Here is a 12,731-nt window from a genome sequence, read left to right on the forward strand (position 1 = left end):
TAATGATTTGCTGCTCAAGAAACATTTATTCTTATTATTATCAATTTTGAAAACAAAGTTGTGCGGTTTCATATTTCTGCGGAAACAGTGAAACATTTTTTTCAGGATACTTTGATTAAAAGAAAGTTCAAATACAGCGTTTATTTTATGTTATTCTTTTTTAACATTCTAAATGTATTTACTGACACTTTGGATCAATTTAATGCATCTTTGATGAATAAAAGTAAAATTAAGCCCATCAACATGGGGAAGGCTTGAACCAATAAGTTGAAAAAGTAAAATATAACTTCCATAACTTCCATCAGAAGACATATGCTCTTTGAGAAAATCAGAGCCAAAACAGGAAATGGATATGGTCCTGAAACAACCATCTGCAAATGTAAAGACTTTCAATAGAGAGACAAATACAAGAAACAAAGCATCTGTAGAAGAGACAACAAAGAAGAGAATTTTGTTATTCCCCAAAGATGCAATGGCCATCAGGGCTAACAGCTGCAGAACTGGACAGAGAAGTAGAAATCCAAAAGGTAAGCTGAAAATATTAAACACAGAGTAAACACATTTCCATTTAATCACTGATAGAGAAACAATGGCACGAAGTTAAATGCTGAAACAGACAGTGGCTCTGTTCCAAATCCTAATGAGCTTCCTAGTGTATATACACAGCATTTAAAGGCTTCATAAGCTACGTTTCCATCTAATGTTGTGAATTTAACTTATGCGCAAATTAAAATAAAGAGAAATAAAACAGTCACTTCCTGGGATATTGGAGCAAAATATCTGTAATAAAAATGGAGGTTGCTGCAATCAGGGAAGAAACTGTGGCTCTTTTTTTCTCCGTTATAAATGACTTGCGTCTCAGAGCGGCAGACGAAACGCAATTAACATTGTCATGTTATCTTGTGTTTGGATGCTGCTGTGTGTGAACGCAATTGTGTGACACACTTCTGGGAGGGAATTAAACCAAATCATTCTGAGGACAGACTTTGGTCGTTTCAGAACCACCAAACCAACATTTGAGATTCTGGTTAGTCCAATTATCCAGTCACATCCAATGTCACTGTTGAGGCAAAGTCACAAATTAATCCGCCTCAACTGAGCACATACATTTGTTATGAGCATTTGTAATATTTGATGTATTTGAATATTTGTAATATCATTTTTGATGGAAACATAGGAGTGCAACTATAGCTAAAATGCCCAAATTTGGTCTAAATCTATGTGCTATACCAAAAAATTTCATTCAAGATCCAGGAAATTTACATTTATAAAGACTACATAATGTATTCACCTGTATTCTACACAGTAAAGAAATGCAGTATTTCACCTATAATTGGTTTGTGGTTTTATTAATGTACTTATTATTAGATCATTATGTTGTTTGCTTGGTAACATGGTGATATCAACAGTGACTATTAATAGAGCTGCTGCCCATTAATGAAGAAAGTGTGAAATCACTTACAAAGATCCTTTTCAATTAGGATGCTACCTATGTAGGTAGCAGACAGCAGGGCAGCTCACTATGTTTTGGAACAGAGCTATGATGTTAGGATTCAACACAGAACTGCACTCAACCTGATACCTGATAAATACATTTACATGAAGTATTTTGTGAAGTGCTATTCTTACTTATACTTAATCACCATCAAAACATACCTATGTGGCTTAAAGGATTAGTTCAAAATAAACAAGATAAACTCATTATTATATCATGTGGAGTATTACAGAATATTTGTAAGAAGATAACTTACTGTATGGCACACATTCATACTGGACCTCAAGATACTTGTATGTCCCAGGACACGGATCAGGAAAGACATCCGAGCCAGTGACGACAACACATTGAGTCCGATTGTTACACCTAAAAAAAAAAACAAGCATTAATGAGAAGAATTAATGGACAAAACTTCCCGGAGAGGTGTTTACCATTCTCACTGTTTACTGTATATTATGTTATCAGTAAATAAAATTATGATTACTCCATTTATTTTAAAAGAAAATGTAACAATAATATAAAGTGTGAATGATTACTTCTCATTTGAGTGCGTAACTCCATGGCATTTTTGTGGTGATTAATTAAAAGTCAGGTTTCAGTCATTCTGTTTAGTTTGATGTAAATAGATTCAGTTTGAGTTGGAGTTGGGCATAAACAGATTGTATAAAAATATTCAAAATGGTACAAATTCATACAAATTAACCGCAAATTCACCAAAATATTGAAATAGTTATGAACTGCCTCAAGGGTTTATTAAACAACACACCTTTCCTGAGATTTGAAGATACGACTTCACATCATGGTCCTACATGACCTTATCCCAAACCCTTGTATCTGTTGTGTGTCCATCAAGCTTATGAATATTCGCCTCGGCATAAAGACATCTTTTATTATTTATGTTAATTGCACCTTCTTTGCATCACATTCTACAACACTGAGGCGGGCTGTATTCATGCCATGATTACACATCCTAGATGTTAACCAGCAGACAGCTCGGCTAAGGGCAGGAAAAAAATAAAAAATAAATTAAGAAAATAAGAAATTTCATTAATTCTAACTCCGGGCCAACTGCAAGCTATTCTGACAGGGAATATAAAAAAATGAAGAAAACCCTAAAGGACTCCAGCAGCACTGAATATAAATACAATCTACGAATTTCCTTTTCTGTGATGCGGTTCATAGGTAATGGTAAGATTGCATTAACCAATCAAATCAGATGAACATGTCTATATGATTGCTGCAGAAAACTGAAGATTTGGCTGTCAGAGGTTTAACTTTGACCATGGCAATGTTACTCATTCAGTCATTGAGTTAACCAGCAGAACAACATAGCATTAAATGGACAGTTCACCCAAAAAAAAAAAAGAAAAATGATTCATCTGTGTACATGAATATTCTTTTAAATGCATGTGCCTCATAATCTTGAATGAAAATAACTTCCCCTCCCTCTTGCAGCAACATCTCTTCTCTGATGACGAGGGCGGGGCAACCTGTCACTCACATGAAATCCACCAATGGCAAACTACAACCATCCAACTATCTAATCAATTCCCCATGGACAAAATCAAGCCCCGCCCTATATTTGTTCTTGTTCTAGAAGCCATTTAGGGAAGAATAGACCATCACAATTTCAGTTTCATGTTGACTTTAACTTGGTGGATACTGCATTTTCAATCTCAAAAACAAAACATTTTATTCTCTCTCTAAACCCTGATATCCCAATAGCAGAGCTGGCAAAATCTTTGCGGGATGAATCCCTCATTGCGGTGACAAAACTATACAGTGCACAACAATGCGCAGATAGTGTTAGCCTAATACATTATTTTTTATTTTTACTTTGAATCGAATGGTATATAATATATTATTATTGTATTAAAAACTAAAATAATTATAAACATTAAAATAAAATAAGCCCATATGCTAATTTAATCGCTGTGAAAAATAATAATATACATTTGTATGTAATAAATATTAATATTTCTAAAATTATTTACAATATAATATAAATATAATATGATAACGTAATATAATATAATTTATAAATAATATAATATGAAGGCAGACCTTTGACTATCTTTGTCTACTTTATAACAGGTCCAAAAAGCCTGATTAGGACACACTGTGTAGAACAATCAGTTAAAACAAAGGAACTTGAACTTGAGTTTACATGCTGTAACGTCAATGAATAAAAAATATGTAGGATTTACTTTGAAACAATTTTCACTCAGAAATGCGAATAATTACAAATAAAAATTAAAAATTTAATTCTGAAGTAAAAAAGACCAGCAATGGTATTTTCTTGTAAAACACTCCAATAATCTTGTTTTATTTCCAAATCTTTTTACAGTGTTTTTAGAGTGTAGAGCCTTTCTGTAATCACCTAGCAACAGAACACTAAAAGAAACAATGACAAAAACATTCGCTCAGCAAACTTCAGTATCTACAACCGCATAGGAAACAAGGAAATAGAATCCACATTTGGACTACAGGCAATGCTTGGCACACAAACCTTTACCTTTGAGATACGATTTTATAGGCATCCGGGAGGTAGCAATTAATGTTGTCCATCTGGAACGGGTCAGCGTCGCATATTTTGTTGTCTGTGCGGCCGTAGTTGGCAGTTTCAATCATGATGACATCACTTCCAGGGCAGCGGAGATCAATGGGGTAGCCCTCACAGGACAGCTCTCTGCGCACCAGACCAAACGGCAGTGCTGCACGACTGAAAGCTAAAAAGAAAGAGAGGAATATTAGAGATTAGAGCTGGTTAAAAAAAGGATTTTGGGTTTAATGCCCAAGCCACTCTGAACACACTGTTTTTACTTATGCTATGAAATTATTTTTTCTTTCACTTAACCACAAAGAATTGTGTTAAGTACTAGATATTCTTAAGTAGCTACTAGATATTTATCAGTTGTCATATAAATAGCAAATAGCTTTCATTTTAACCACAAGTCCACTTATTTTGATATCTGATCCGCCAGCCGTTTACTAGCATGAAGTAATAACTAGGCTTGGTGTCATTTCTAAATACACACTGCACTTTTAGCATGTATCATGCGTTAATGTCCCAACAATATTCTTAAACTGCATCAGCATGATGCCCTGAGTACCATATGAAATAGATGGGTCAGCATATGTCTTTTGGTCCAACTGACAACAAAATGTCAACAAAAATAGAGAAATGTTTTCTAATTGTTATCAATGCATAAAAACATCCTTGCATTTACCCAGTATAAAAATGACAAGTTTGTTTTGAATCCTCTCAAAAGGCCATCATACTACAAGATATAATTATATTGAGTGCATGTAGGAGTTATGGTCCATATGGTTAGTCATACTTCTCTAAGATGCAGGAAACTTTGTTAAGTGTGGGAGGAAGAGTAGATATTACTGACCAAAATATAAAGAGGTGTTTTCTGTTGGCATCCTATATTTGAGATATTTACATAATGCTGCGTAAAACTGCACGATTCAGGATAATTTGAGAATCACACATTTCTCCCACGATTCTAAACAGACAACTAAACAAAATAACATGTCATGTACTAGAGGTTCTGACAAAATGTTAGGATAATTGCTGCAGTAAATTTAAAATTTAATTAATCAGAATTCTTTTTTTTTCTTTTTTTTTTAAAAAAAAAAAAGATCAGTTTGAATTTATAATTCAATGACTGACTCATAAATACTTCAATTCAAAATTACTAGATGAACCAGTGTTCCTGAACGAATCTCTTGAATCTTCAATGACAAATACCACTTACTGGTGTAACGATGTAATATAAAGTCTTCAATTGAATTAAGTTCCCTTCAAAAAGTGATTTACTTTATTTTGATTGCTGCCGTAGACATCAGTGTTTATATGTGAACTACATCATACCCATCATACACTGGTCCTTGAATAATTAATGAGGTTGATTTTTCGCTGTTTTCCAGCTGTATATACACTGTTTTATCATTTCTTTTGTTGTTAGGTTTAGTAACTTGCCATTTTGTGATATTTGGATTCATTTTCTACTCAAAATGTCACATTCATATTCAAAAAAGATCAATCAAATGTTACCGTCATTGTGTATTGTGAACCAAGTATTGAGGTCTCTGTGTTCAGGTTCCATGTTACTTCTAATATGTAGATATGGTGTCTACACAATATCTATAGTATTATTTACTTAGATGTTTCTAAGTAAACACTTTAAATTATGGTTTAATTGAGTGTTATATCGTTTGTATCACACAGAAACCTTGAACCTTAAACTTTTAGCTACTGGCCAAGTTAAAATGACTTATTTTCTTTGTTAATTTTACTTAACTTAGTTTACTTAATTTGATATATGAAATTTACTTAAAAAAAAAAATATGCATGCAAAAACTTGCAAAAAAAAAAAAAAAAAAAAGTTAATAGACATAACCTAATCATAATTTAGGAATGAGATCATGCGGGTGTTTGAATCAAGATCGCGATCTTTAAAAAAAAAAAAAAAAAAAAAAAAAAAAAGTAAAATTTAATCATGCAATTCTAATGCTGTACAATATTGTTTCTAGACCACATGGGTTTATAAAATGCACGCAGAAACTTTGTGCAATTTAAACTGTTGCTATAGGGTTTGAAAAAGAAACTCCAAATTAGCTGTGCTTTACAGTGAGAATGTCCTCTGAGTTCATGCCAAATTTCATAACTTGTTAGCATATAATTCAATGGACTGCCATAGACTCCCGCTTTGAGAGAACAGACTGTACGTGCCTACACACAGGTGCAAGCAATAACATATGGGGCCAAGCACCAATGGCACACCCAAAACAGTCAGAATGTCACATCGTCATTGCGTATCAAGTTTTGTACAGTGTGGACCTTGCGAATGGATTATATGAGTCAACTGGTCCATCATAGGTTGGCACACCTTGTTTGCAGAGGCTATTTACATTAACTGATAATCCAGCTTTTTTCAGAACTCTTCTTTACGATCGCATATCAACTCAGAGAAGTGTTTATTTGAAATAAAAATGAAATATTTTAACGGGTATTTAGTAGCGGGAATTGTGTTTATCAGGTAGGGTTAGGGGTTGGTGTAGGAACAGAGAGAAGTAATGTCCCAATAAGAAAGTATAAATTTATGATTTTAATATACACATATACTCTGAATGTGTTATTATTATTGATACCTGTTTATTATAATATACTACAATAAACTGAGGTGCAAATAGCATCTGTTACTAAGTATAAATAGCATCTAACAACTATTTACACAGTGCAAAAAAAAGATGCTTTTTAAAAAGCATCTACCAAAATTTTATTGGTTTGTCTTTTAGGAACGATTTGTTTTTTTCCATGAAGGTCTGTAGATTATACATGATTTGTGTTCTTTTCTAATGCAAGTACTGATGTCCCAAGTGAATTATGTCGCATACAAGTAATGTCATTTGTTTGTCAATGTGCCACATGCAATATTCATCCCATTACACACTCTGCTTATATACTTCAATCTAAAACAAAGAAACCAGAAACACAAAAAACACACAGCACGTTCATTTAAATAAAAGTGTTCAAAGCTTTCACTGCATATCTTCTCAAATACTCGTGATACTACTCAAATATTTGTGAGTAAACGAAAGCGAAATGGAAAATAGGGTATGAGAGAACATAAATTCTGGCACATGAATTGTATTTTGCACAGGAACCACTGTCCCTTTGCCCTCACAGGCTGAGATGCCACTCTAGCAGGCAGAGTACTGCATGTGCTGTTCCTAATCCACTCCAGGGTTTCCATTTCTCACTCACATCCCATCCACACTCACCAGGCAGTTAGTGAAATCTTGCTCAGAGTTCTCTGCATGTGGATATTCATTGGCTACAATGCTGCACAAACACTGTAAATAGAAAACTTTTACACACCAAGAGGAGATCTAAACAGAATGCTATGTAATGGACATATTGCAAGACTAGTCAATCCAAAAACCTTTTTCTTTTTTTTTTGTGAATTGTGCAGCCGTAATTTAAATATTGTGTGGGGAAAACCGGTGTGGATACCAGAACAACATGGACAAGTGGACAAATGTAAATTCACTGTGTTCTAAATGGGTGATTGGGCCAATAATTATTAGCTGCTAAAACTTCATTGGCTGTTGGCATCCATTTTCTGTGATTTGTCAAACTCATTTTTTTTTATAACTTGATAGGGACTTTTGCCCTAAAATATATATAATTAACAAATTAAATATTTCTTGAGTAAACTGTAGTAGTTATGACTGGTTTTTAGCTGTATCTCTCTATCCTCCTAAAACTCAGGATTTTTTTTTTTTTTTTTTTTTATTTCATGCCATTACATTGTTTAGAACAGTGGTTCCCAAACCTGTCCTGAAGGACCCCCAGCACTGCACATTTTGTATGTTGCCCTTATCTTTCCTTAAATGGATACCAGGATTCAGTTTAAAAAATAAAATGACTTGAAACGACAAGGCAAGAACAATGAGATTTTTTTTTCTTCCATTCACCAATCATTTTTTAGGTTTCAGGATTTTTTTTTTAAGCAAACTTTGTTCAAAGATGATTGTCAACTATATTATAAAATATATATATGGAAATAATTGATATACCATTTTACTTTATGCAGTATGTGGGTAAAATGGCCATACATAGGTTTTCCCATTAAATGCAATGTATCTATACACTGTATCTAATTTGCATATTAATGTGTTCCTGGAGCAATATGTAATGGAAAAAATAAGTGCAACAATGAGAGTAATATCTATTAGGAATATGGTATGTATTGATATGTAATTTTTTTCCCTATTCACCTAAAATGCCTGATAAACATGATTTAAGTCCTGATGTCCTCTACAGTGGACATGAAATCAATGCCCTTTTGATTTAATTTTTTTTCTGTTTTGTAACAAGGTCATATTTTGATTAGAAACCCCACAACATTTTCCTGAGATATTGATTTATAATAAACTATTTGAACTTTATTAAGATTTAAATGATATTTACAAAATAGTATTTCCACACTGCATTATGAGAGAGTGTCATGTAATAAGTGAGCTAAATTTGATTATTTGCCCTGGTGAAACCTCCAAACATTTGGTATCTCTCAAAAGCTCTCAGGACATCCAGACTTAAAACTGTAACATGTATGGTGTCAGAGAAATTCACTATAATATAATATCCTCATATGTGGACAGTGGGACCCAGGAGGCTATAGGCAGAATTGAACAATTTTGTGTGCATCCCCAGAATATCCTGTTGTCCATGTGTATGTCTATTTAAAAAAAAAAGTCAAATTTAAACACTAACCATTTTTAAAAAAATATACCTGGACCACATGAGCTGTGATCAAAGTGAGAGAGATGTTACAACATTGAAATTTAATGATCACAGTAACACTTCATCTCAAGAGCTCCAGCTGTCAGTTGTTTTCTGCTCTCTGTTCCTCAGTCTCGTTCAGACTGTTGCTTTCATGAAGGGGGAAAAAAAAACATGACACTCTCTCATAATGCTGTGTGCTCATGGCTCAGTCATGCACTAGCAAAACTCACTTAGCAGCTAAACACTAATTACCCCAATACATTCTTTACATTGCATTTGCTAGCAAGTGAGCAATTCCAAAAAAGCACAGATGGGAGTGGAAATGTCTGCACTTGAAATACTGATGAACACAGACGCAGCCCGATCATTTCCATAATGACCAACTCAATCTACAAAGAGCAGCGCAAATAAACATCTGGTTTAAGACATGCTTTTTTGCCGTTAAATAATGGTGCAAATACCAGTAAATTGACTAGCGCAAACCTTATTAAATCACCTTGCATGATTCCTTTAAATACTCTCCTCCCATAAATTTTGCATCTGAAAGAGAAACTCCTACAAATGCATATGCATTAAAGTCAGCCACAAAAATGCGTTAGTTAGGCCCTTGTGACTTTGCCAAAAAAAAATTTTTTCCTTCTGTTTTAATTCATTTCACTTCATATAATGTTAACAATTTATTATTATTTGAACAATAACTGTTCCTTATGAGATGAGTTTTATTTTTTCAGAAATTCTGTTCTGTCTGTTTCAATTTTTCTGGATAGTGTGTTCTATGATTTAATACAAATTTGTTATAAAAAACAGGTAATCAAATGCATTAAAAAGTTTAACAATTTCATTAAGCTTTTAATAAATATAATCAAATGAACTCCTTTCATTTTTGTTTTTGTTTGCGATCAAAAAAGTGCTGCACAACAGAGATTACCTGTTTAGATTAAAACATGAATGAAATTGTGTGATATTCCTTAAAAATAGTAATAGACTGGAACTGAACCCTTTACAAAACCATCAAGAACTCCAAACATTAGGGTCACTAACACAGCATAGGGCAATAACTTTGTCCTTCGGAATTTGAATGTTAGCCCACATGACCTTGACTACATGCGTCATTTCAAATAAAGAGAAAGTTATTTCATTTTGATAATGAGCTTTTGATGTTCTTTGGAAAAACATGTACAGAAGAATAGTGCAAAGTAAGCATGGTTTCAATTTCCGTAAGACAAGTCTGCTTTATGTTGTACCGGCTCTCTGGAGTAAATATATATTTCCAAGAATCAGCCTAGTTTTTCAAACTCACCTTTGTCTCAGCAAAGAACTGCCAGCAGCAGTCAAGATTTACATCTAAGCTGGGTAGGCAGAGAGGAAAGCGGAAACAGTCGCCCTAAACAAGCCTGTCAAAGCTTGTGCTTCTTTATCTCACCCTTTCTTTTAAATTAAACCATGTTATAAGTGGGTATCCCAAGTCATAAATGATATATTATATGGAATGCTCCCATGGCAACAGTTCTATCTGGATTGCAATTGGGTGTGATCTCATTCTTCTTGCTGACATGGAATTTTATCAGGAATTCTGGTCAGTGGCTGGAAAAGTCATTTTCTTATGCATCCTCCTGGAGTTTGCTGTGGGGCTCAAGTCAGTGGTAGCCAATTTTGTCACACAATGTAGCGCTTTTGCACAACCCCATTTTCTGTTGGACCAATCTCAATTATTTAAAAAGAAAAAAATCTATCAACACATGATGCACCAAAATAAAAAATAAAAATATATATATATACTTTAATAATCAATTAATCAAAACCGTTTAATACATCAAAACACTCAAAAGTTGTACACAAACAAATAGCCAAAAAAATGCCCCTCTCTAGTGTTTTTTCTAGCTAACCAACAAGTACTGTATCTTTCAGCATTCCTTCTGATGTTCATTCATGTTTATATTGTGTTATAATATCTAGAAGTAAAGAGAAATAAATGATTGGTTCACATGCTACAGTGATCTGTCATGCCACATTAAAGAGTGCAAAAACCACATATTTCATCATAAAGTGGATAGAATTTGAAAGCTTAGACTTCTGTTTCATATCAAAAGTAACAAAGCACAAAGCTTATTGGGCAGTAGGCAGTACAAATAATGTTTAGAAGTTTTGTTCACACACCAACTAAAAATCTCATAGAATAAAAGACTGACCTTTTGATTAAAGAATCGATATCTGTTTATCATAATGAAGACTGATTTTAAAAAAAATGTCCACAAAGTTGACATTTACCTGTTGTAGTTGATCCATGTGTGCATGAAATATACATTGACAGTCAAAACACAGCATTGGAGAAGAGCTTAAATTAAACGTCGCCATTTTGGTCCTCCAAAACCATTTTGGACTAATATTTTTGGTTGAATCACTACTATCAACATCCTTGAAAAATAATGTTACAATACACCTCAGACTATCTCAATAAAAAAAAAAAAAAAAAAACTTTTATACAAGGCAAGTCATTTTGTTTTGAGATTTCAAGGTAGTAGACTACTACTGTACATGTCAAACACGTCATTCCAGTTATCTAGACTAACCAGTAACAAACTAACATTGACCTGTTTAAGTCATCCAAATGTCTTGGCTTGCCGTTTGTTAACATTTTTAATCCTTTCCAGCTTTCCTCAAGGAAAGATCCCAGCTCAGTTACCATATGGGCAGAAAACCAATGCAGCTACCAAGCGAGTGAGTGCGAGGGCTGGTTCCAGCAGGATTCCTGGGCATTGGGTGATGCCTGTCACCCTCTATTAATGCAAATTTTATTGGCCTTTGTAGCTTTAGGAACAGCAAACAGCTGCATGCAAATCCAACACACTCCCCCTCGACCAGCCTCCATTGTGTCCCAGACTCCAGTCTCCACAGGGGATTTCTCAGAGAAAAAAATGGGTGGAGAGGAAAAAAGGATGGTGTCATCTTTAGAAAAGTTTGAGAGGTCCCACAGTAGACCCAGCAGGGACTTCTTGAGCCTGCTTGTCTTATTTGTGATTTTGTTCCCTTTTACTGGCCACCAAGTGTCTTCAGAAGAAAAGGAAAATGTGCAAACTGTTCTTAAGTGCCCATAATCCAATATACAGGGCTTACTGTATTGTACTGTAGTTTCTGAAAGAATTCATATGGATGGGAGGGGGGGGTTGTCTTTTTAGGGTTTGTTTCTTCTAAGCATCTTGGCCACTAAATTTTGCTGTTGTTCAAGGAATCCTTGCCTTTAGAAAAAGTACTTGTGCCAAAATACACCACAAGGCAAATACAAGCTATAGTCAACTAAACGCTATGCACAGTGACTTTGTGGCATCATAAAAACACTGATCTACTTATTTCAGCATCCAAAAACTCCCAACACAGTGACTCACATCGGTGGCATGATATGGGTCGAGACTATCTGTGCTGGAGGTCAGGGTTATTATAGTTAACTCAAACTATTAAAAACATTATTGTTAATTTAAATATAGCTGAAAAAATATAAATATTAGTTGAAAAACAAACTAAATGTTGCCTTGAAAATAGAACTCAAATTAAAACTAAAAATTAAATAAAACAAATAATGTTTTCTTTAAAAAAGTCAAAAAGCACATAAAATGACAAAAAATTGAACTAAAATTAATTAAAAATATAAAATAAAACTAATTAGAAATATTAATAAAACCATCATAAAGAAAATTTAAATTGGAATGTTGGAGGTAGGGCTGCCCTCGTCGGCTAGTAGTCATTCATTTAAGCGATTAGTCAACTAATCGCGCGTATATTAAGCCATAAATCATAATAATGAGCCTTTAATAGCCTATATATAGCCTAATACTAATCAACGCTCAAGCGCAGCACATAAAGCTTGCCACAGAGCAACAGCAAAAGAAATGATTATGTATGTCGTGAAAAAAAAAAAAAAAAAAAAAAAACAGAACGAGA

At 33.8% G+C, this 12,731-nt stretch overlaps 1 protein-coding gene across 3 annotated transcripts in view; it reads right to left on the minus strand.

The window, feature by feature from the left end:
* Window positions 1-12,731, minus strand: part of LOC137002666 (adhesion G protein-coupled receptor L2-like) — a 123,850-nt gene that overhangs the window by 79,049 nt on the left and 32,070 nt on the right. For all 3 annotated transcript variants that reach the window (XM_067362467.1, XM_067362466.1, XM_067362469.1), the window contains exons 3-4: window positions 4,011-4,224; window positions 1,752-1,861 (exon numbers count right to left, since the gene is read on the minus strand). In XM_067362467.1, the coding sequence (XP_067218568.1) occupies window positions 1,752-1,861; window positions 4,011-4,224 (324 nt within the window). The remainder of the gene's footprint in view (window positions 1-1,751; window positions 1,862-4,010; window positions 4,225-12,731) is intronic.

This window comes from Chanodichthys erythropterus, chromosome 16 (genome assembly GCF_024489055.1).
Source record: "Chanodichthys erythropterus isolate Z2021 chromosome 16, ASM2448905v1, whole genome shotgun sequence".
NCBI classification, from domain to species: Eukaryota; Metazoa; Chordata; class Actinopteri; order Cypriniformes; family Xenocyprididae; genus Chanodichthys; species Chanodichthys erythropterus.